Below are 27,588 nucleotides of genomic sequence, written 5' to 3'. Positions count from 1 at the left end.
GTTTAGTGGGCTTATCATTGGTTATTTTTATGATACGAATTAATTTTAACTATGCATATTTCTTCCGAACGTTAATTTTCAATACAAAAAATTATTTAAGAAATTCATTAGCACAAAAGTATTTAGAATATTTCATGCTCATGGTTTAAAAAAACATATATTATCAAATCTTAATTATGAAGATATTGTACATAATGTGGAAACTTAAAATAATGTTACTTTTGTAATTTTTAAAAATAAAATACATTTTAATTTTAAATAATTTTTCTTAATATTTCATTAATAATTTTTTTACATATTATTTTCTTGAAATGTAATTATTTATGTACAGTTGATAAAATGCAAACATCTCAAGCTCCCACGGGTTTGCGCATTCCGAGTAACTTTTGCAACCCCTGATATTTTTTCCGAATTACGCCACTGGCGAGAACACGCCACATATAATTGGCCATGTGAAAAGACTGGATTTTCTAGATCCAATTATACAAATGGTTAAAATGACTAAAAGCATGCTACACCTTATTATTAATTCCAATAATTTTGGACAAACACTACATACTGGTGTCGGTTTACATGAATACTGGTCGTATTGTCACCTAAAACAGTCTGAAAGGAAATAGTATTAAGCATATAGGGCAAGTCATTAAATAATTCATGGAGGCTAGAAATAGCATTCTGGAAGAGCATACGGAATTGGTGGTCGTGAATGGTGAGTGTCCCGTTCAAACGAATGATTTTGATTGTGGTCCGTGGGTTACTGCAATGTGACTTTGCGTAGCCAAATCCATTGACTTTTGGTTTACTCAGAATAATTTTCAGAATCTTAGAAAATATCAAAATATCAATAATAGGTACATATTTTTTTTAAATTTTATCTATCACTTCAAAATCTTTGAATTGTGGGTTTTGTGTTCGTTTATTTTTAGCCAAATAATATTTTTATTTCCCCAGGAACTCATCTACGACAACGACGGTTGTATTTTATTATAGCTTATCTTATTGTTTATGAAATGTCTCGTAATACTATAATTAAAAAAAAAAAATAGATGTATATGAATATTGGAGTACTCGTTTGGAGTAACTTCGCTTTATAAAAATCGTTATCGGTACAAGGTTCACTGCGTAAATATATATTTCCCATATCTTATTATTAAATCAGTGGTTAGTTAGACGAAGAGTGGTGTGTTATCGTTTTATTATAAATAATATAACGATATTTGACAACCTTGTTCTTATATTTAACCGTTTATAATGAATTATTATGAAGTTATTATGAATTAGTCGATAGTTGTCTTTCACCAAAGAGTATACGTCCGCGGTCCGCGTGATTTATTTAGTGACAACAGTGGTGTTAACTGTTTATACATATTTTATAGGTACGCACGTGAATTATTTATAGTGACGAAATTGGTGTTAACAGTGGTGTTAATATGAACAGAAAAAAGTGAAGTGTAAAAAGTATAAAAAGAAATCAAAAGAAAAAGCTGAAAAATTAACTAATGTTCTTAATCGGATCCAAAATGTTGATGTAAATTTTAAACCAATAAAAGAAAATGAGGAACAACAGGTATCTATTTCTAATTTACCCCAACCAAACATGACTAATGAATCGAATATTATTAATTCACCTAAAAAACAAATATTAGAAAATAAAAACCTAGAATCTGTACCTTTTACTTCTTCTGCCATTCATTGTCAGTCTTTACCTCCCCCCAAGATTAAATAATTAAATTTTTCGAATCATTACCAATTTTTTATTCTAACGATCCGTCAATGTGGATTATAAATGATGATCTCCGAGACTATTTTGCTGTTAATGGTTTTGAACAAAATAAAAACATTGATTTTTCTAAATTGCTGCGTATGCTGCGTATGTATAATGATGGGGAACAACGTTTATTAACGAAAAATATGTTTGAGAGAAAACATTTAAATGGACAAATCATCAATAATCTCTGAAGGGTATAATGACTGGAGATCTGCATCTCTGCGATTAAAAGAGCATGAAAATTCTTCATGTCATAAAACTTGTGTTGTTAAACTTATGGATAGACGTAATGTAATACAACGTATCGATTCAAAATTAATGGAGCAAGTAAACAAAGAAAAAATATATTGGAGAAGTGTCTTGACTAGAATTGTAGTGATTGTTAAAAAATTAGTTTCACGTGGACTTCCATTTCGAGGACACGACGAAATAATAGGATCTGTAATTCAGTGTTTGTTGGTTTGTTTTTATTTTTCGAAGCTGAGGTACCAGCAATACAAGCAGTATTGTAGTAAGATGCGAAAATTCCAAAAAAAATAAATTGCTCATTGCTAATTGCCACGGTGCCAACGGGCAAAAACTTAAAACAATACCTGACAACAACATAATGACAGAAGTTCAGGTTTGTTATAATAGTTATAGTTATAATTGTTTGTTTTGATAGACATAATAATTTACATCTAAATTGGATGATTGATATTTAATTGATATTCAATAAATTCACGTACCACAGCCATTTGAATAAAATTAATGCTAGTTGTCGATTTTCTTTCTCGTATAAATGCTATCAAAGCAGATCTATTCATACTGTTTTGCCAAAGTAATTTTAAGTAAACAATTCGACTGGAAAAACTGAACAATACATGCGTTTCTTATTAATATTTTTGGAACAAATTGGGCATCTGCTACACTTATGTTTTATATTTCACTAAAAAATATTTCTTCGTTTATTATGGAATCGAGCCAAAAATAATGCTCGATAAATGTCCATTATTTTTAAATAACATGATAAGTATATACATTTGTGCTAGATTCCCCGTAAAGCATTTTGCTGCCGATATAAAAATAGTTTGTTAAATATTACGAAAAAGAACCAGAAATGTAAAATATTAATTTAACAATATACAACATATACTATTCGATGTATATGTATGTGATCGGCGGTTCTTTTATTACGAACACCCCTTTAATTTCATTACATTATATCGTATTTCTAATTCGTTATTAATATTTATATCAATTGGTTCTGATTAAATATTACTTAATATTACATGTTATCATATCGATAAGTTATATATACATTAATATTTAAAATAAAAAAATAGTTGTGAAATTCGTGGCGATGTATGTAGACCCAGCGACATACCGCAACACGTTGTTTTCTTAATCGCCTATATTTATCAAACGCACGTCGTAAATTCGTAAATCGATAAAACTCCTGTCGCACAACCCACGGCCTTCCGCCAATTTCGATCCCCGGCACGTATACTTAGACAAAAAGTGTATTTTTTTTGTGTTACGTTTGAATGCAATAGGATAATAATGTGAACAAGTAAACAGTGCGCAGTGCAATTGAAATAACGTTCTCGTCGTGTTTTTTTTTTTTTTTTTATTTTGAAATTGCAGAACAATCGCATCGCCAAGCTGAACAACGGCAACTTCGTCATGTACTCTAAGATCAATAAGCTGCTGCTATCGGACAACGTGGTGCACGAGGTGCCGGCCGGATTGCCCAAGTCGCTGGTGCATCTGAACCTGAATAAGAACCCGATAAAGAGCATGGACCAGCTGTCACGCGCTGTCGGACTGCAGGTGCTGAGCCGCTGTGGCCTGGCCATGTACCCGGCGCTGGACGTATCCGGCAACGAGCTGCTGAATGACCTGGACCCGGTTGCTTTGGTGGCTACGTGCCGGCTGTACTGGCTCAACGTGATAGGCTGCACCGCGCTGTTCCGACTACTCGAGTCCCGTTGCCGGTGCCTGAGCGCCGTCCAATGGACGCGCAACCATAAAATCCTAATGTTCGGTATGCCGCCATGTCCAGTCGCCAATGGCACCAGTGTCACGGACAAATGCACCGCACCCACGGCCCTGCACCAGGCTATGACCCTTTTCGAGCGCTGCACGGACGAGTGGGACCGCCGGAACACGTATCACCGGTCCATTGGCCTGTGGCTGGTTATCACGGTTGTTGAAGTTACCGTACCGATGTACGTGCGCTGGCGGAACTGTCGCGACGCAATATCAAAGGCAGGATCAGATATGCATTCTGATGAATAGACTGCATATAGGTGTCTTACAAGCCGAGGTTTTTTTCATAAAACGGTAAATCATCAAATCTCATATGTAGATGAAAATACAGGAGCCCACACTCAAAGCATTGAGAGTCATGGTTGGACGCGAAAATGAAATTATTGAAGAAAATGAGAAGAGTTTCTCTTCATTATTTGTAGTTTCATCCTGATTACTTTTGCTAGTTAATTGACGGTAAATCAAGATAGTCTTGATCTTTTTCTCGCCTTGTTGGAAGACATTCAGAAGGTATACTAACAATAAAATTAAGTAGGTACTAGTGTAGTAAATAGTGTAATCAAACATTAATTATTGTTTATTTTTCGTTAAATAGAGTTTTTTTAAATTGAAAAGTATTCTTCAAAAAGTAGTGATAAATTACTAATTTATTTAAGTCATTTAAATTTTAACACAAAAATAATTAAATGGTACATATTTTTGTCCTGAAATCATTGTACCAATGATAAAAATGTATTTCAAAATTAGAAAAATAGTTTAAATTTTAATATCCAAATTGAGCTACTTTAAATCCAACTCACTTTATATAATACTAATTTATTTAATAACTAATTATTACCTGTACTCAGTTTTATATTTGATATAACCAACACTGTTTTATGTTGTTGATACATTTTTAAAAATATTTCAGATTTAAAAAGTATTTAAACTAATACATTACACACAATACTCATTTATCTTTAAATCAGTATCAAAACAATGATATAGTTGCCCCTCAAACACTAGAGAATGAAATTATGGACAGCTTATTACTAGAGATTTTTCTATAATATCTGAAACAACAGATCTTAAATGTAGCCCAGCTGTAGTTTGTACTGGATTCACATACATGTAAAATTTATTTGTATAACATTTTATTCATTTCATTATACTGATAATTTTATTTTCAATAGTCAAAACAGGTATTTCAATATGTTAATGATAAAATTGGGAAAATGTTCTTTTCATAATAAAGTACAGAGCAACACCACATAATTAGTTATTCCATAAATTCAACCAGAGGAGCTAAATTGTACAATAAATATTTATCTTTGTGTATTATTTTATTTATATATATATTAAATAAATCACCGACTATCCACGCAATTCTTCTATTACTTAAACGAATCGGCGCGAAATACTCAGTGCCATAAAATTGATTAGCAAGATTTGAACTTTTTCAACCTAGTGAAGTATAGAAATTAAATTTTTTTCTTTCATAAAACGTTTAAATTATTTTTATTTGACGTCGTCATATGTAATTGTTAATAAATAAATGCTATGTATAATTTTCTAAGTTCAATTGAAATTATAAAAAATAATTTTAAAACTTTATGATTTTACATTTCACATTTTTTATCAGTCGTCCGTTTTCAACGATCTCAAACATCTCATGTATAAATACACAAGTAAAACATTTTGAATACTATTAAAGCAACTGTTTTACCTGACGGTTAAATTCGACAAACTGAATGGAAAAATAAATAATAGAAAACTGATCGATAATCAATATCTTTTTGTGCGATATTTATAAATAAACGTCAAACTATTTTTCACAAAACCGGCCTTGACAAATAACAATATGCATAATACAATAAAAATGTATTCATACTTATGTGTGTATAATTTCTAAAAATGTAAATAAACATTAACATTGTGGACTGTAGTATGTATAAAAAATGTTTTTACGAATTACTAATTAACAATACTAACAACGCAATCTGTAAAAAATTGTTAAAACGAAAAAGTTGTTTTCCATATAACATAAAACTAAGAAGTATCTAAGTACATTTTATTTATGATATTAATAACTATTAGCTATTCTTAACAATTCATTTGATTTACAAAACTTTCTATTTTTCTTTTATACCTAACAAAATTTAATTTTTAAATTGAAAAATTATTATCTTTGGAATATAAATATTATACATACGACTTTTATTTTTTCAAGTTATCAGTATTCTGCCATCTGGAGGTCCAACTATCCAAGATCTTAAAATAGGCCAAAAAACTGATTTAATCAGCAAGTATCAACTGTGGGTCAACTGATACCCCTTAGCCGTTCTAGGTAAAATAGTCATTAGAATATTCAACATGGATTATTTTCTTCGAATAATAATTAACATCTAATCTTGCTAGTCGTTTAACAAACAATAATCATGCAGCTTATGCTTATACAAAACATAATTAATGTTATTTATTAACCAATGCGGTATTCTTTATAGAACACATGGATAAATCGATATTAACAAATGATCGAGGAACAGTAAAATATGTTGAAACCGAATAACTGATAACTAAACCAAGGCGTTGTTTAAAAATAAATAAATTACTACGATAATTAACCGCATGTACGAGAAGCTATTACATTTACATTTTTTAAACACATTCTATGCTTGACTCTCCTTTACTCATGAAAGAGGACATTTTGAAATACGTATTATTTATAATTCATATCGGCCATCGTATCCGTTAAATTAAACATTTATCGAGAACGTAAAACGTTTGAACAACATTCGAAGTATTTATGTTAAAATAATACATCGATATGTGTGTGTGTGTGTGTGTGTGTGTGTGTGTGTGTGTGTGTGTGTGTCGTATGTATCCCTCATGTATGCTTGACTTGATTATAGTTCGCTTCTATATATTCTTATATCTCTGGACATCATTAAAAAAAAATAAACAGAAACAACCAGTTTAGTTGAACATAATATTAGCGTTAGTCATTATAACGACACTGCTCAACCCTAAGTAAGTTTGTATACAGGGGCGGATCTTGAATATTTTAATAGGGTGGCACAAATAAATTGTGTAATGATTATTTAATCATAATTTATAGTACATTAATAGTTCCACGCGCTAGGCATTCTCCCTATTTCTGTTGCTTAATATTAAGTGTGTATATATATTTATTTAAGTAACATTATTTTTGTGTTACTAAAATGTTTGTAACGCTAGATTTTCATGCAACGGGTGTGTAGGAGAAAACGTCAAGCTGTATCGCTAAAACTTTGGGAATTGTTGGTATATAGGTATTCTATATCCAAACATCGATAATTGGACAATTTGGGATGAAGTATTAGAAAGATTCACATCATATTATATTGGTTGAATTTTCTGAAAAATAAATTTGATAATATAATTGTTTATTAGGATACGAGTATATTATACATCAGTACGTAAGCGTACGTTTTACACGAGTATATAGGTACTCTTGACCCCTCCAATAATATTACACACACACACACACACACACACATTTTTATATGGTTCTCGATAGAGTTGGTGCACGGCGCGGAGAGTATACAACATACTGGCGCCGAATATGAGATGGTACGTGTTGGTGCAAAAACGAATAACGACGGAGTGGGAACTCGCAACCACAACTGTGGGATAGGGACCGGTTGTTCGCGTTCGCATGACAGTCACCGACAGAGGGCAGCACGTGATGGACTTTTTGTTCGATCGATATATTCACTTTCACATGAAATCCGCAAATAAGTATAGTAATAGTAATAATAATTGACCACTATACTATACTATTACGCGTGTCACGAACGCGAACTAAGAAACGACGAAAAGAGAAACAAATCAATAATAGTAGAATCATTGATTATCAATTAAAAATTACGCTTGGAACAAAACTTCAAAATGCATCATTAAATATTTTGATTTAAAAAAAAATTACAAAAAACTGAATATTTTAGATGAACGCAATATAAATAATAACTTTTCCTTGTAACTATGTAAGTGTTTGTTAATTTTATTTTAATCAATAAATTATTAAAAAATAAATATACATAATAATTATAAGTAGATTTATATGTATAACATAATAATATTTATAAATTATAAAAGTAAATATATAAATACATAATATTACTTTTACATATAAGTAATAAGTTTTAAGTAACAATTAAATTGAAATTAATTCTTTTTTGCACCCTTCCAGAAATTGCGCCCAGGGCGTAGACTCCTCTAGCCTCCTCTCTTGCTACAACCCCGTTGATTATAGAATAACCATAATTTTATACTGTAATCAATGGCAGTAGCCAGACTTAGTGTTCAGGATATGCAAGAAAGTTTCAAAAGCGAAGAATAATAGCAGTGTCCAAGAAATAAGAATATAAATTATCATTTCCATTAGCATTCGGCGGGGTATGCAGTTGCTACTTTGGCTACGTCTACGCATCTGTTCAAGAAAAAAATACTTCAATATTTTAAATGCACGTTTAAATGGTGTGTAATTATATATATATATATATATACGTAATAACAATATACTTAATTATATTTCTTAAACTTTTCAATTGCGTGTGGGTAACAATAAATTTCAAAATATGATTTGGAAATAAATTGAATTTTTTTGAGTCATAGGTTATTCGAACGTATCGGTAATTTGAACGATCCATTTCCAAATTATCGTACGGATTATTGTGACTCTACTAGTATTCCGTATAATTCGATATGTAAAATTTATTGGTACATTTTATAAGATGTACTTATAAAACGGTGTGATTATAATTTCGTTATACTTTCTAATATTTTCAATGTATTCAAAACTAGAATTAATACAAGTCCATCATAAATTATAGCTGCTAGCAGTTAAATGTATTTATTAATACACACTTCTATAGAAGTCTTCAAGTGTTATCTTTCATAAAGAGCGCATCAGTTGTGCGCGGCAGCGATTTTTCGGCCGACGAGTACGCAAACCTCGTTACGAAAACCGATCAGTCAGTGTCGTACGTTCGTGCGTATTATTTTTACGTGTAAAACTGTCCCAGTTTTTATATCTGGTGATTTTTTTTTCTTTTTTGTTATTCATTTGAATTTTAAAATATTTAAAGTAAAAATGCCAACTAGGAGTTATTTATGGTTTGATGGTTACATTTTATATTGCAATATTTGTAAAATTTTTAAATCATTTAAAATAAAATATTATTGATTCTGTAATGTACTACATACCATTAAAATTTCTTATACGTATTTGGTAGTTACTTTGTATCACAATGTAAATGTAAAAAATTAAAATTGACCACGAACGAATTGTGAAACAATCAAATAATAGTAACATGAAGGAAGCCAAATGCGAATCATGAAAACAACAGTAAGGAAAAGCTGCAGATTGCAAACCAACGCATTTATTATCCGAAAATATCAATCAAAGGCAAAGGCAAAAACTAATTGGCAAAAAAATACAATTAACCGACGAGGACATGATCAAACAGACATAACAAAAAAAAAAAACCATAAATGGCTCCGGTTTAAGCACCAACTTCAGACGTATCCAGCCAACTCAGTTTATATTTGTTATGTTTACTTTGTCTATGTTGATATTAAATTAAAAGTGTTAGTAAATATCTAAATGCCGCAACAAATATTCTTGATAGTCTATTAATTTAATATAAAATATCCTTACATTTTAGCATTATGCCACCGTGTCAAACTCACCATTCGGTACACTACTATTCAATTATAAATGCAAATTTTGTAGCATAATACAGTATTTTTAGAAGCATAATTTGAGGATTTTTTATACATATAAATCCGTTAATTATTAATAATCAACAATTAAATATAAGTTTTTTTGAGAAAAAAAACATTTTACAAAGCTTTAAATTTTCGCCATCGAAACGAGATGAGTTTTTAAACAGTCTAATGCGTAAAACTAATACTTGTGAATTATTTTATTCAAAACTGAATAATATTTTCTATTCTACTTATCCAAAAATTTTCCAATTATTAGAAGTTTTGAAAAATATACAAACTAACATTTACATCGAAATGCGTAGCTCAAATAAGACACAAGAACGACGTCAAATAGAAGAAAAAGAAGATTATATGAGAGAAATTTAACGTCAATTTGAAGGTAAAATTATAACGCATTTGTAGTTCATAAAAAAATTGGCTAACAAGAACTTGCCAGCTTAATATTCATGTTTCATTTGATTTTTTATATAGATATAATTTTTTTAATTTCAACTTTTTGACTGGATTTTTGACTTTGATCCACTTTTGTTACTACATTAACAATAGATAACCGAAATTTTGAATTTAAACTCCAATATTTGATCAAAATATCTATTAGATATAGTACACAATATTTTTGATTGATTGCGTTAATTATTTTGTAATAATAATTAATTTGCACTCAATATTATTCTTCATGTTTTTTCTGTGGTTTTTTGAATTTATACTACAATTTTTGATCAAAATTGACAATATTTGTTTGACTATTCTACGAAATTTGACCGATCCGACACTGTACAGTTATAATCGGTTGCAGGTTGACTAACCACAAACGCAACTCAGCTCAATTGCGATAAACCATGCATATAACTCGGCTTTGTCGTGAAAAACTAAGCACACGATTCGACCTAAATAATGAATAATTGTATATAATAATAATAATTTTGCACGCAATGTAGGAAACACCGACATTTTTATATAAACATCCATCTTAACATATAAATTAGTTTATTATTATATTATTGGAATTTCAATTAGGCAATTATGGGCAAATTGCAATTTGTAAAACACGAAAATATTTTATACTTGATACAGTCTTTTCGAAAATTAGTGTCAAGTCAATCAAAATGTTTTAGTATTTCCTATACCGTGTTACTGCATAATACAAAATATTATGTACGTTAAGTATTAAATTATTATCTTTATCGGTATATTAATGTATAAAAAATTTTTTAATTCTATCTTTTTGTCAGTTTTTCTGGACATGTTCGTTGTACACCTAACGTATAAAATATAAGAAAACTTTAATTTCAGTTAATTTTCTCTAATTGTACCTATATAAAATTGCGTATATTTTTTCATCCTTTCAAAATAACGTTTATGGATTATTATTTTATTAATATTTAAATTTAAATTATTTTTATGGGTTATATAAAAAAATATTATGATATCACTTTTTATTATAGATACTATGAGTTTGATTTGACAATAATGTATTATTCAGATCTTAAGCACACCAAAATAAATGTGCATTATGTAAAACACACAATATCAGATTTCACACAGAGCATAATATTATGTATACAGGACCACATTTAAAGGAGGGGGCAATGGTCAAAATCGTCCCCAGCGCCAAGATTTTGGGGACTCCAAACTTTTAAGTTGGTCGAAAGTTTATTTACTGAAATATTTGTATATATTATGAATGATTAAAACTTTTAAAGTTGAAATTGGTTTACATATTTTTATTATAATAACATAATCAATGAACATCCAAAATATGTAAAACAACAACAAAATGAAACAACTTTTATGATGAATAATGGGTATAATGTGATTAAAAATATATACCTACGTTTATACATATCATATATGCATATGTATAAGAAAGACATGTGAGAGGCCTACGCTATGGATTTCAGATTTCTTTTTTAAATGCGGGACATTATAAATCATAAATATAATATATTTACTATATTTACATAGGCGGCAACAATTGGAGTTGGGGGTAAGGACATATATTTCCTCAAATAAAAAGTTATTATTTAATCAATTATTTATTTTTACTTTTATAGTAATTTTTAGTACCTATGATTTTAAAAAGAATTGGGACATTACTATTACTATTATGGTCCGGGCCGGGTTTTTTCGGGATGTAAAAACTTGTATAAAAATTAAATTTTACTGATAAAACATTCCTTAGGGCCGAGCCGGGCTTTGAAAAATATCGTTAAAGTTTTAGGCCCGTTTCACAGCCGAACGTTCACACGTGGCGTTTTTTAATTTACATTATTCAATTTCATATGTGCCGATAGAAAAAACCCATAAGCACTCTCGTCAGTTGCGGACGAATTTATTTAGGTCAATATTAAAACATGATTTGCGGACACGAGTTTTGTTGGACACACTAGTTGTGGATAAAAAAATAATAGTACATAAATACTATTTTTACGCCATGATCCACGAATAATTGAGTAAATAGAGATGTAAAGCTTGAAAAAGTACCATTCATCAAAACAGTATCATATTTTTGAAAAAAATTAAATTTTTTTTCGTAGTGAAGCACACAACATTTTTACTATTGTCAATGTCAATAATCCATTTTTCACCTCCCTTGGTGTATATCTACTACGTCGGGTACTATCTTATAAAATTCTAAAAGTATTTTAGGTAATTTTAGATACTTACTCATACGAACAGTGTGAATATTTTTTCGGATTACATTTGTATCCTTCGTGTCTAATACATTTAAATCATTTGATGTTATCTCAGAATGTATTCTTTTGCTCTGACGTTCACATGGTTGCCCTACCGCTTTGCACTTTACACAATTGCTTATCTTCTGCCGTACAAGTAATCGTTCTTCAACGGCCGCGTGGTTATGTTTAAGATTATTTTCTATTTGAATAAAATTTGTATCATATTATAAAAAAAATAAATTTTTTTTTTGTACACGTCCATCGTTGAATTTCATTACGTATTATGCGGTGAAAACAGAACTTAATACCGCCAATCACGCGTAAATCTTGTAAGTTTTTCACTGTACATTTTTATACAAAAACGAAATATATGAAACGCACACGAGTAAGGTTGTCGTTAAACTGAAAAACATACTTAATATCACTGATAAATTATCAGTTTAATAATGTCAATTGTCATTATCAAACGTAATTTCCGAACGTCCACAATCGTTGTTTGTTCGCAATTAGTATGTTGTATTTATGTCCGCAATTCTTATATTACATTTCATAGGTTTCGTCCGCAACTCGCATGGTTTTTATTACTTTGTCGGCAATTCGGAAACACCGAGTTCGGCGTATATGAAAACTTAACTAATGTAATTAGAAAACGTGGCAGACGATACATAATTCATAATTTTAACCATATGCGCGGCTGTAAAACAAGCGTTATACGTTAATAGAAAGTCTGAACCGGTCCGAGCCTAACATTTTTGGCCCGTACAGACCTCTAATAAATACGTCTTAAAATAATGTGTAGATAAGTATATCGGTCGTCCGACTAAGATAAGATAAGATTATATATGAAGTATATTTACGACGATTCGAAAAATATACGTTCATCGGATAAATACCCTTTAAAATTAACAATTAAAAATAATTTAATAAACATGAGTTTAAAAATTAACAAAATTCACAAGATTCTCATAAATCTATAAATATGCAATTATATGTATTATGTTTCAAAATATTCAAAAATATGCAAAGTAAAAATGGTTCTATTTAATTGACATAAAGCCAAATCGTGGACATACTGAAAACCACTCAATTAGAACTTGAAGAAGAAACATGTAAATGCATATAAATCCTAGCTATATCCTTATCATTGATAATAAGTCAAAGACTCTAGTTTCATGTATTCATATGTGATATAATAATTGTATGTTTTAGAATATTTTTTTCACTAGTTTTAATTTCATTACAACTGGGTAATATCTTGAGGGCATTTGGGGAGCTTCATAAAGCTTTTTATTCATGTTTTTAATTAGTTTTAATACAATTTATTCATATCGAATATTTTAGTGATATAAATTAATTTTATATTAAATTTATCTTAGCTTTTTACATTTTAATTTTTACTAATTAACAGAAAATAAGTGACTTATTTTTCGGTATTTTGGGTAATACTTTTTTATTGTATTGTATTACATTTTTATAGTATATATTCCATTATGTATTTGAAATATGTGAAAATTCAATATTTATTTTTAAATCATATAATGTATATTCCAATTTAGAATAAAAATGTTTAAGTACTTTTAACCTATAATATTAAAGTCATATTAATCGCTATGTGCCTACGTTTATTTTAATTTTTTTTGGTTATTTAAGAAATTATTTTTGCTATTATTAAATGATTTGTTTGAGTATTTTAAATCTTCATCATCTTATTTTAACTTTCATAGAATTTTATTGAGTCAAATATCTTAATTTTAGAAATATGTCTATTAATTTTCAATGCTGAGCCAACAATAAATATGATAGTTTCAAACATTCATTAAAAAATAAAACTGTATAGGAAAATTAAACTTACATTTTTAATCGAAATTATTCACTCAATGTATTAAGTTAGGATACACATATAAGGCTGTGTAGTTTAAAGCTTACCGATATGTTCGACACTGTCACATCAAAATCAAAATGCTTAACTCATCAAGTAAATGTAGGAACAGACAATTGTCACGTTACGTGAGCACACATGTTATCACGTTGGCTCATTTGAACGGTGTTGTCACGCTTAGAAACAAACTATTGTTACATTATGAAGTTGTCATGCTTTATAACGTCAAAATTACTCAGTAATCTCTGTTTTGTTGACGAACACACACTTTTTTTTTTTAACATAAAATTTAAAATGGAAAGAATGAATTCAAGCAGTTCAGAATGGGAAAGTGGGTAAGGGTTCAAATGACCTGGCAGTATTTATTTTGAGGCTCCATAAATATTTTTATACCAGTTACCCGAGTGCAATAAAAATACTTAAGTTATAAACAATTTTTATTTGAAAAGGTTACTAAACAATCCTGCTCAGTTAATTGATGTGTTATTATTATAGATGGGAAAGCAGTTTGGCAGTTTGTAAGCCTCTTTTCATATTTTATTGGTGAAACTAATTAGTAGGAAAATTGTTTAATTTAATTTTACCTTTAATATTGTAGTGCTAAAAAGTCTATACTTTTAGACGGTTAAGTCAGCATTAGATAGCAGATAAGAGAAGAACCAGCAACTATGTGTTGCCTAAACATTTTTAGAGTCAGAGACATGAAGGCTTAGTGTTTAGATTAGAGGTAATAATTTAATTTATTTTTAAATAATTGCAATCATTTTGAAAACATAAATTATTATTATAAAGGGTTTAGTTAGCAATGGTTAAACAATGATACATATCGCTAATTTAAAAAAAAAATTGGATTTATATAATATCTAAAGATCTAAATAATTATTAGGCCAACAAATTAAATGACGAATTGATTCCTTTTCTTGAAATAAAAAAATACTATATAATGTCGAATATTTCATATACTAATGCAATTTATTGCCAAATATAACTATACAATATTCGACATAAAACTGAAAATGAAACAAAAAATCCTTAGTATATGGCAAAATGAATAGGAAATATCTAACAACAAATTAAGACAAATTAAAAATCACATCCTTCCAATACATTCACTAGAAAAGAAGAAGTGGCCATAAACAGGTTCAGAATAAGAAATACCAAACTAACATATATTTTTTTGATGAAGAAGATCCACCTACATGTCCAACTTGCAACTATCCTCTGAAAATCAAACACATTCTAACTAAATGCAGGAAGTACAAGTCAGAACAGCTGAAAAACAACTTGAACCACCATTTAGCAGAAAATCTAAACACCGGTATAATAAATGTTATTAAATTCCTCAATGACACAGAACTACACAAAAATATCTAGAATAAAAAAAAAAAACCGTATATTGTATATTTATCCATAATGTAATTATAATAATTTAAAATACCCTTGCAAATACTCTTTGTAAAGCCAATGGCTCCAGCCGACGAGACAGTTATTTTCAATAAAAATAAAAATAAAAAATACTATCTGGATGAATCTCGAAATATTCATATAAACTATTCGAATTTTAAATAATTGTAATAAATGTAATATTAATTAAAATTTTGTATTGTTGTTTATATTTATATTCTGAGACAAATCATAAAAAACAATTTTGTATTTTATGTGTTCTCTCGATAAAATAAAAACAATTTAGTAATTTATAAACATTTACAACACTTTTTTTTATTCATTGGTCAAGAAAAATACTATGAACATTTTTAATTTAAAATGCTATAATAATTTAAGTATCACAGGGGAGTTTTTAACTATTTATGAAAAAACTACAACTATTTTGTATCCTCTGATTATCACACAAACATCGACCATTGTGACTGAGACACATCAACTGCTACTACAAGGGTTACAACAACAGAGACCGTAAAAATAAAAACAATGATGTAGAGATTTGTGATTGTATGCATTAATGTTTGTAGATACAATGATAATTTATGACGCGAAAAATGAATTATTAATTTTTGTTTATTTATTAATTCATGCCTTAATTTATTCGTTACCAAACTACATTTTTATTGAACTAAACTTTATATTTTATTAATAAATATATATATATATATATATTGAGTAGTTATAAAGTATTAATACTTAATTATTATTATGGTTATTAACATGTTTTATTCTTATTGATAATAAATCCAAAGTTTTAAACGAGTATTTTGCACCTAAGGAGTTTATCATTGCTGTTAATATGATTTCAGAAATAATATTTCCGATTAATGAAGATGCGAATTATTGTACAACAAAAGATAAATACAAATAAAATGTGCTTAAATAAAATTAATACCTAATAAAATATGTTTAATCGAATTGATCAAATTGTTTACAATTTGACAAAAATGGGATACAATGTGGACTTTTCGGTCTATGGAGATTCGAAAATTTATTTAAAAAAAATATAATAATCGGCAACTATTATTATTAAATAGAGTCTACGTTAGCTTTGAATAGAAACATGTAAACATGTTACAAAGCTTACAATTATTTTCAAATTGAATAAATATCTAAATTAATATTTTTACTTTTATTTTGCATACTTAGAATCTATATGTATATATATATATATATTTTTTTTAGAGTGCATTTAAACTAAATAAGTAATATTTTACACCATAGATGTATCCGAGAGAAAAAACCTTTTTAACTCTAAAATTATACAATTGTCGACGCTTAAATTGCCCACAATTATATTTACAGCAATGATAATGATAATTACCTATATAAATAAATTAAATAAATAAATGTGTATAATACAAAATAATATATAATAAATAATTTAGGAATAATCTAAACTTATGACGGCAAAACTAAATAAATATGTAAAAAATAATGTAATATAAATAATGTAAATCTATGAAAACTCAGTAATATAAAATAAATTCCTATAATGACTTAACCAATACTCACTTCACTCAATGTCAGGTAACGGATCCTATGCGATTTACACAGGAGAACGAAATAATTAACGGCAAAAATAAGTAAAATACATTTAAAATGTACAATTTCGCGTGTGTGCGAGTCACAGTCACTGATGAATATTTTCTTGTCACATGAATCAACAAAACAAAAAAAAAAAAAAAACAATACGAATATGCCGTGAGGACAATTGAAGACGAACTGCTAAGTGACACTCGAAAACGTTGAATATAAAGGCCTCTTTCTACTAACGGAATATTCAAAATAACGGTATTTCACAGATAAAGGCCTGATACGACTAACGGTATACTTCGAATTAAACTAAAACCGTTATATTAGGTTTATACATTAAATTAGAAATTTAATATTGAATTAGAAAATACAAAATTTCAATTGGGCGCTAACAACGATGAATACAATTGTTTAAATTTATAAACTCAAATTGTATGGTTTTAATTAATATTACTAATTAAAATTAATGCCATACATTTATCAGGTTTATACATTGAATTATAATTATAATATGAATTTAAATTTGAATATTTAATTAGAAACTACGAAATGTAATTTTGGCGCAAACAACTATGAATGTATTGGGTTGTATCTGTATTGTATAAATTTATCATTAAGTATAAAACTAAAATGAATTAAATTTAATTAATATAACTGTGAATAAAACTAAAGCTATACATTTTCAATTTTACATTTTTTCTACGGAGAACAATAATGATAATAGAAACACCTAAAGTAAATGCTTAATTGTGATCATAATATTGTTGATTTTAAGTAAATAAAACGAAATTAATAATCTTATTATAATTCTACATAAGAATAGTTTATTGTGTTAGATGTAAAAAAAAAAAGTTCTATATTATCAAATTACTAAAAAGGAACAATGGAAGTATTTACATAAAATAGTTTTGAAATATTTGTAATGAACTGATCTAAGTCCAGAAGTCGTTTATTAAGAACAAAATAGGATAGTTGATAACAGTGACATAGCCAGAAAAATACTTTGGAGGTGAGGGGAGTTCAATTTTAAATTCACTTTTACATAAGTAACAACTTTTTATTTTAATAAGTTGACCTAAACATTAGTTGAAATATAAAATGTGTTTTTATTTAGTTTATTGTAACTATGAACATTAAAAATTATTTAATAATGACATGATATTTTAATAAATTAAAGTTCGAACTGTAAAATTAATCATGTGAAAGATTATATCTTTATTTATAAATTAATTTAATTTTATGATTTCTTAGTTAAATTAATTTAAGTTAGTTAAACATTTCATTATAAATATTAATACATATTTCAATAAAATATTTCATGTGTGTTTATTTGTTATTTCATTCAGACATACCAATCTACAAGAATGGTCAACCATTTCAACAGAATGAGGAAAAATGGAACTATCCTCACTGTGTACGTGCTATAAATGGCAAATAACACAGTTCCCCTTCTACATTGGTTCCGAATATATCAAATAAATGGAACACTTATTGTTGTGATAATGGCATTGATACAAATTATAATTTTTTATATTCTGACATTCAGTGTCAACGTATAATTAGTGATGGAGGTTATTTTCGAAACACAAAATTGTTCAAAAAAATTGAAAATAAAGAACTATTACTTCCAGCAGATCAACTCTTACCTATGTCATACAAAAAAAAAGCAGATGATACCCTTGCTTTATCGAAAAATATTATGAAACCTTACCGAGGTCCCTACAATGAAGGTAGTGTTGAAATGGTGTTTAACTACCGTGTGTCACATGCTCGCCGAGCAGTAGAAAATGTATTTAGAATAATGGTATCTACTTTTCGTATGCTAAGAAAACCTTTACTACTAGAACCGGAAAAAGTAACCAACATTGTTATGACCTATGTCTTACTTATGGTAGTTATACATCTCGTTTTTTGTATCTTTGACTCGTTGACCCCCGGGGAATATTCGGGTCATTAAAATGTCCCCTTTTCAGAAAGTAGTAAAAAATAACGATTGTTAATATTAATTTATTGATGAATTATTATTTTTATTATATTTAACTAGAATGTGTGCATGCGATGTGTATACACTACATCACTGCATATTGGACAGTGAATGGCAGAGGCTTTGTGTGGTGTATCGAGATAGTTAACACTAATAAAATATATAATAAAAATATATTTAAACTAACGGTACATTATGAGTAAAAGCAGATATGACTAATGGAACACTTATAATAACAGTGTCACAGTTAAAAACCTGATACGACTAACGGAATATTCCGAATGAAACCAAAAACCGTTATATCAGGTTTATACAATAAATTAGAAATTTAATATTGAATTATAAACTACAAAATGCCATTTGGGCGCAACAATGAATACGATTATTTCAATTTATAAACTCAAATTGTTTGGTTTTAATTAATATTACTAAATAAAATTAATGCCATACATTTTCAAGTTCACATTTTTTCTACTGAGAATAATAATGATAACAGAAACACCTAAAATAAATGTTGAATTACGTATATAACATTGATAATTTTAAGTAAATAAGTATATATAAGTACATACAATTGACTTTGTAGAATTTGTGGAAAAGAAAAAATAGTTGAGCGACAAAAAGTTGCTCGTATTCTGCTACCCTAAAGGTACGTTTCCCTTGCACGATCGCGAACGTAAACCACGAACTATATAAAAATTTAAAAATAAAAAACAACAAAATCAGTTATATAAACGGCAATATTATATAATTATTCATTAAATATTCATTATAAATTAAAATAATTATTAAATTCTAATCAAATTTAATCACATTCAACTTAGAGCTTTTTTTATTTAATAAGATTTTTAAGCAATATTTTTTATTAAATATAATATACCTACATTGTTTTCCATGTTTTTTAGTAAATATTATAAATATTATCGGGACTTTCAAGTTCAGTCACAAACACTTTTATGGTAGTTACTAATGTAAAATTTACTATTTTGAAAATCTGAATAATATTTTTACAGATTTAATTCCAATACTGCAAGTAAGTTACTACTACTAAAACAAAACGGGATTATTACGGAAAAGACTTGAAAATAAGGGACAAAATACGTTCCGTGTAACTTGTCGGGACAACTGAACATTAGTTGAAATATGAGAAAATCCCGTATTATACGTTATGTGACTTATGGTCTCCTTATTATAGTATAGTAGTATAATACAACTTTTAGTATATATGTTCAATATATATGTTGTTATGAAATCTATGTAAGTACTTGCCTTGCATCTAATACCTTCCTAATTACCTATGTAACTAAGTTAAATATTTATTACTTAATTTGCAATTTAATTTTCGAATTGATATTGATTTTAATGTACTTCATGCAAGTTGTTTCAATGTATTAGGAAGTTATGAAATCAAATTAAACAAAATATTTAGTGTTTAAACAACAAAAATGAAAGATGTGAACTTTCGTAAATTATAAAAGAGTCTTAATGAGATTGAAAACCCATGTGAAAGTAATTCTTAATAATTATTAATTTATAATGATTTCTATAAAAAAATTCATTAAAAAGTTCTTTTGAAATTTTGTATAATTGTTACCAGGGGCGGCTCCAGAGGGAGCCCTAGGGGCCGCGGCTCTCCCAAGCCCGTACCGTATTTATAAAAAAAATGTATATTGTTAACAAAAAATGCATATTATAATATGGATTAATTTTTACTCAAACTATATCTTGTATAAATTCCAAACCTATTGTGTATATTATATTAAATTAATCGAGATAGATAAAACACATTTTCCACTTGTATAACGTATATGTCAATAATGTCACTATTTCGGGCTTCATTATTTCAATGACAACCTTGATAGCTTATCGTCAATACACAGTACATTTGAGTTGTTTAGGGAAATACGTGTGTATACCATTTATATATAGGGTTGCCATACTTTATTTGGCGAAAAGCGGAACAAACTATTTTTTTTCATCTTTTATTATTGTCATAAATGTTTATTCACTTTTTCATTATACAGGATACAATTATTACAAAAATATATTTATTTATTAATTTTTTACTCCTATGGCATCCGCGATAGAAAGTTTGGAATAAATATTCGCTACAGTACTATACTACAGTGATTGGTTCACTACAATTAACAAAATATTAAATAATGGTCGATTCCCTTAGCGATAACTATCGTGAGGAAATGGAAATACAAAGAACTTATTTGACAACAAAAATAGTCTCTTAGTCGGTAAAATAATTAAAAATAAATTTCGTCAGTAGATTGTTCAACTATTTATTTTATATTGTCAATAATGTTATGATTTATCAAACTAGAGTTTAATAAAATACAAACATATGTTATTAAAGTGACATTCCGGGAAATTGGCTGTCCCAAAATACAACATCGGGACATCAGGACGCTATACTCGAAATTGGTACTGTCCCGGCCAAACCGGGACGTATAGCAATCCTACATATATATAACCATTCCATAATCAATTAGTGTCCGTTCCGCATCCGCACCAAACGTTGCAGTATTAGCGCAAGTGTACTTACACATAACTTGGGTTTAAAATAGCAAAAAAGCTGTGAGAGGTAGGGAGACTGAATTCTCTTTCCCCCCACCACTTTAAGACCAACACATAACCGATTTGTACCCATGATATTGTGATACATGTTCCGTATTTTCCATATTCGTATCAGTGATATCCCCAAAAACATTGTCTCCACAAATTTAAAAATACGGAAACAGACGGTACACTGAAAAAAATAATTGTGTATCGTTTTACCAAATATGTTTGTTAAAGAATAAATTGTAGTTACTATCAAAAAACTGTTATAAAAACAAAATTGAATTGTTTTCAGTACATAACAGTTTTTATTAATTAGAGTTGGTAAAATTAACATAAAGAATAGTTGTATATGAAAATTATTACGTAAATACAACAAGATATCCGAATGATCAACATTTTAAGTAGATACAACTAAAATAATGGTATAAAATGTTTATCAAATAAAATCTTATTTCAGACTGGAAAGACCACAGCTATAGATAAAAAGAAATCTATACAATATTGTGTTGTACAATGGGTACAATCGAATGATTAGTGATTTCAACAAAACTTTTTTGTAAAAATAACTAATAATAATTTTGAATTTTCCGTAAATCCACGAATCACGATTATAAATAACTTTATATTCGTGTGTACATTGTATATCTAACCTATGATACGCGTCGTGAGATCGGAGAGGTGGTTGGACGGAGTAGTGCCGAATGCCGATGTTGGTGGATATTTTATGATCGACATTGTTTTTCTTCGGTTTAACTGTTTAATTGCAAGTCTAAGCCATAACGAATGTTTTAGTTTTTGCCATTTACTAATATAATATATAATTTTTATATATAATTTTATTTATAAATTAAAATTATAATGGCAGATAAAGATGCAGCGGACTTCTTAAAAGCTTGGAATCTAGAAAAGTATATCTGTTGTAGGCATATAGTCATAGAATTTAATATTTATACAATTTCACTATCCGCCTAACAGGGTTGGACTAGCTTTATAGCTCGGCCCGGGCAATATAATTTCGAACGGCCTCTATGGAACTTTATAAGTAGGTAGGTACCTGATCAAATTATTGTTTAACTGAAAATGTATCTTCGTAACTCAAAAAATAATATTCACACAAGTACATTTGAATATTTTCAGATTTAATGTTATACCTTAAATAAATCTAGTTATGCATAATATATCTTAGCTATAATATTGATATAATGACCTACCTATTTTATTTCATTATTTATTATTCAAATTCATTATTTCTTTATTAAGACATATGTTAGTATTTAATTTTTCTGTTAGAGATGGAATAAGTGGAGATGATGCTTTTTTGTAACTGTGTTTAATAGATGACATTATGTGATCTTCAGATGTTTCATGCATAATTATTTTGGCAAGGCCATTTTTCCATAAATTGAAACTATGTTTTGTCCAATGACAGTTGGATTGTTTTGTTTTAAATAAAACACAATAATGGCAAAATAATTTATCAATTTTTATTGAGTAAGATAACCATTTTCGTTTCGTTACATTTCTATCACCTTTCCAATACTAAGATTCATGAAAAGACCGACCGATATTATTTTTTGGAATGTGTTTGTCCGGTAAATCATTTGGTATAGGTTGTGAAGGTCCTTTTTTGAAAAAAACTCTATAAGATCTGGAGTGAGTTTATCTATTTTAGTAAATACAACAGGATCACCATCCACTAAATATTTAAAAAAAAGTTAATTTTAAAACACATTTTTTTAACAGTTATATTCACTTTCTAAGTCATTCAGCATAGTTTCATCTTGTTTTTCAATTTGTTCCAAGTCCACAGTAATACCATCCTCTTCAACTTTCAAACATAAAAATATGAATTTTACTACACATGATTCCTATAACTACTGGATGTACAATTACAACTAAAGAAAATACCATCATTGACGAAACACAAAACTATTTGTTGGACGGAAAATTTTTAAAAAAGTTTCAGTCAAAGAATCAAAAATAGTTGTTTCGTGTCAACACTGCCAAAAACAAATTTACACTCATATTTTTATATCATAATAAGTTTATTGATCTAACTTTTTACAGGATTATTTATTCGTCTACAGTATGTAATCCCATAAAGTTAATTAAGATTATTTTAAATCAATTAAATCATAATTAATAGTTAAATTTTTTTTTCATAGAAAAATAACCATTTTACAAATGGTAAGTTCTGAATGATGAAACTGTTTAAAATGATGTTTTTATCTACTTTTATCTGTTTTTTTATCTAGATAAATGTAATTATCTTTTATCTATTATCCAGATACATTTTTAAATATTTATCTATTATCTTATCTAGATGAAATTTTAATGTATTATTTGTTATCTTATAGAGATAATATTTTGGTTATCTATGTACAATACTGGTGATGTAGAGAAAATTCTCGCTGTTCCGCAGGAAAGAAATTACTTTATTTACCCTACCGTCACCATATATTCGAAATTGTTCTTCGGAGTATTTTTGATTGTAAAATGGGTAAATCAACTGGAAAAGATGTACCAATTTTTAATTGATTCCTGTTGTCTTGGAATAATTTAAACAAACAGAACTTTAAATCAGGTGTTTCAGAAAAAGATATAAAAAAAATTATTAAACAGGAAATGAAAAGACTTTTAGAGTTTGTAAAACACAATTTAAATAAAGCTCCGCCTAGAAATGATTATAAAGAATTACTAGAGTTGGCATTAATTTTTCTTGGTGAGAAACCAAAAACTCCAACGTTACATCCATGTACCAGGTGCCATTCATCATGCAAGGTGGATGGCTAAAGCAATTTATTGTATAAAGATTTATTTATTTAGAAATTAATTTAAGCTAAGTGCCAAAGAAAAAATTGCACTTCATCATTTACGTGTATTTTTAATAATTATATACATCGAAGCATGGTTTAAGTCAACTTCCGTAACTACTGCACCTCATAACGACTTTGATTTTTGAAAAAGTTGTACAACTAGATAGTTGTAATCTAGTAATCTAGTAATAGATGCAGAAATATTAAAGGTAGCTGTCTCAAAATGTATTAAGTATTTGAGTCCCCAATCCATAGGATTGGCATATTTCGATAAAAATATAAATTCTGAGATGAAAAGGAAAATGGTAAAAATACTAGATAACAGTTCAAATGAAAGCACAAAACGTTTAAAACTGAACAACTGTAATATGGACGAGTTTATAAAAAATTAAATAGATATTTTCGTTAACAGTGAGACCCGAAATTTTTTCAGACTATTAAATTTGGATGAAAGTTTTCTTAAAAATGATCCATCGACTTGGGATAACATTCATAATTATAAAAATTCATTAAATATTGTAACCAAGTTACGAGTAGTAAATGAGATGGAAGAGGGGGTATTAAGTTGATGGAGGATTACAATACGTTATTGACAACCAACGAAAAGCAAAAACAGTTTGTTTTACAAATTGTTAGTGACTGCAGGAAAAAGTTTCCCGATTGCAAGAAATCAGCATTAATGTAATTACTTTAAAAAAAAGGAATTATTTGTTATATTAATTATTTATTTTAAATTTAGTAATAAGAAAAAATTAAATGAAAGATAATTACTCTATATATCAAAATATGTACTTAATAAGATATATTATACTTATATATTTATATTTTAATCACAATATGTATATGTTTTTAACTATAAGTCTGTAATCTGTAATCAAATTTAAATTGGGTAATTTAATTTTTTTTAAGAAATTTAATTTTAAATATTTTCGTACATATGTAATTTTATTGTATTTTGAACCGTTTGACTGGTAAAAATAATAAAACGAAAAAATACCATTTAGTCGGATTTTATGAGCTTCTGCATATTTTTTACTTAAAATTGTAATTACCTCAATAATAAACAATGTAATATTTTAAAAAGTGACATTTTTTAAATTCACATATAATTTCCTACTCGATATTTATTGTTTAATATTTTTTGGTTGAAAAAAAAAAATTTTTAGCACAATATAAAGATTTTTCTATAAAAAATGACATAACTGCTCAACTTCAAGTGCCCGGGGGCACGGCTTAAAATTAAATGATTGATTTTAAAGGAATTATTTTTTTATGTATTAAAAAAAAAAAAAATGGGATGGTGCCGCAAAAAAAAAAAAAAATTAATCATCTATTTTTACTGGCCACCCTAGTCCATATCCATAGTCCATACCTACGGAAACTTTAATAAATGTTGTTTGGAAAATTTAAATTTATATAATCTACAGTCTACACAGTCGATTATAAGATAATATTAAGATAATATATTTGATAATTTTTATTGCATTTGTGACGATATATGTGTACACGTGTTATATTTGTGAATTATCGTTGTGCACAAACGAGTTATCTATTTTCAGGTAAATGACTGATTTCGTCGTGCGCAAACAAGTCGTCGATTTTCAGGTAAAAAATTTTGAATGTGCGCAAACGAGTTGCAGCGTAAACGTGTAGCCCTTTAATTTATTAATTACTACCTAGATAATAATAGCAATGAAAAAAAGAACTGATACTGGAGTTGAGTAGGATACACGAGATTAATTGATAAGTTAGGAATTTTGGAATAGATTTTGGTTTTATTTTACACTATAAAACTAAAAAAACAACTCTGAACGAAAATGATTTGTCAGCCTCAAATTTTAATATATTTTATTTTGATATCCTAGATTGGGAAAATTTACATTTCCCCATTCATGTACAAAAATGTAACACGTCAAATATTTTGAAAATAAAAGTGTGGTTTCGGAAGGATTTCTTTTACAGATAATTGAAGATAAACGTATGGAGAACCTTGTATCAAATTCGCATGTCTTAATTTTAAATACTTATGTATATTATTATTCATTTTCAACTACAAAATACCTTAACATTTTCCCAAAAACTTTAAACTTTAAACTTTCTATGCATAAAAAATTAAGTTTTGAATTACGAATTTAGATTTTTTTAACACCGATAATTACAACTTATGACGGAACTTTGTATTAAATTTTCAAGATTTTTGGGTCAGCCCAATTTTTTTATCGACATTTCAATAAAAAATACTAAGAAAAGTTGAAAATTTCAATTGTCTATAAAAAGCTAAAAAAATTCAAAACTTTTCAAAAATTGTACCACGTAAATATAGATGATTTTAATACAAAAATTTGGTGAAAATTTCAAGTATCTATATTTTTTTGATTTTTGAGAAACATTTAAAAAAATCGATTTTTTTCGAAAACTGATTTTGCACAAAATTACCGATTTCCCTAATTTTTTTTTATGTTTTTTGCGACGAATTTGAAAACTTCAAAATTTTTCACTTTTGTTCTGCGTAATGCATCAATGATATTTAATTTGCTAACGGAAACCACCCCTAAAGTTCAAAATTGAAGAAATATTTCGACAAGATATGGTGTACACAGATACACAAAAAAAAAACACACATTGTAAAATCAAAACATTCTTCACTTCATTTAGAATCTAAAAATTAATTAGTAATGCATTTACTAAATACCTTATCATTATTTATGCATAAGAATTAAAAAATAATATGGTAATATTAATGATCAATGATCTCATAAACTACTAGTTGTGACATTTTGACCGTTAATTAAAAAAAAATATCATATAAAATAGTTAATTATTAGAACGCTGCCTTTTTTGGTCTGACTACTTGTTTCAATTATATTCGTGGCTAATCGCCTTTTGAAAAAAGATGAAATATCGGGATTATTATTTTTATATTTTAGATTTTACCTGATGTGGTATGCCGTTTCCAATTTGTATCATTCAGCATTCCTTTTTTTCCCACAAATGAATTCGTATTTATTAAAATTAGACATATTAGAAAATCGGTTTGGCACAACGCACAACGTATAATACAATAACTATAATGAAAACGAAAAAAAATACGAATAGGCAGCAAGGCAACAACTCGGTGTCTCGGTCAAGTA

The 27,588-nt window shown here is 27.9% G+C and overlaps 2 protein-coding genes across 5 annotated transcripts; one reads left to right on the top strand and one right to left on the bottom strand.

Annotated features, from left to right (window-relative positions):
* Positions 1-332: 332 nt before the first annotated feature.
* Positions 333-27,588, bottom strand: LOC112685296. 4 transcript variants are annotated; one of them, XM_025557136.1, is made up of 3 exons: positions 27,392-27,588; positions 23,395-23,469; positions 23,153-23,337 (listed from the first exon to the last, which is right to left on the bottom strand). In XM_025557136.1, exons 1-3 carry the CDS (start codon positions 27,429-27,431, stop codon positions 23,156-23,158), a joined length of 297 nt encoding a protein of 98 aa, XP_025412921.1. In that variant the 5' UTR covers positions 27,432-27,588; the 3' UTR covers positions 23,153-23,155. The 4 variants fall into 4 exon arrangements, 2 of the variants coding, with proteins under 2 accessions (XP_025412919.1, XP_025412921.1); XR_003148781.1 differs by lacking the exons at positions 23,153-23,337; positions 23,395-23,469; positions 27,392-27,588 and adding exons at positions 333-822; positions 12,218-12,642; XR_003148780.1 differs by lacking the exons at positions 23,153-23,337; positions 23,395-23,469; positions 27,392-27,588 and adding exons at positions 333-822; positions 883-1,022.
* Positions 3,053-4,380, top strand: LOC112685295. Its single transcript, XM_025557133.1, has one exon. The coding sequence runs from the start codon at positions 3,434-3,436 to the stop codon at positions 4,046-4,048; it is 615 nt and encodes a 204-aa protein (XP_025412918.1). The 5' UTR covers positions 3,053-3,433; the 3' UTR covers positions 4,049-4,380.

Source organism: Sipha flava, unplaced genomic scaffold (genome assembly GCF_003268045.1).
Source record: "Sipha flava isolate LNK unplaced genomic scaffold, YSA_version1 272_pilon_pilon, whole genome shotgun sequence".
In the NCBI taxonomy this organism is placed as follows: Eukaryota; Metazoa; Arthropoda; class Insecta; order Hemiptera; family Aphididae; genus Sipha; species Sipha flava.
The sequence above is the reverse complement of the archived record's forward strand: the minus strand, read 5'-3'. Positions and strand labels throughout refer to the sequence as shown.

Excerpts from the sequence above, each read along its gene's own strand:
- LOC112685295 (XM_025557133.1), top strand. The coding sequence starts at position 3,434 with ATGTACTCTAAGATCAATAAGCTGCTGCTATCGGACAACGTGGTGCAC.
- LOC112685296 (XM_025557134.1), bottom strand. The coding sequence starts at position 27,424 with ATGATACAAATTGGAAACGGCATACCACATCAG. Across the intron at positions 823-27,391 it reads GAAACGGCATACCACATCAG|ATTCTGAAAATTATTCTGAG; the intron begins GTAAAATCTAAA and ends ATATTTTCTAAG.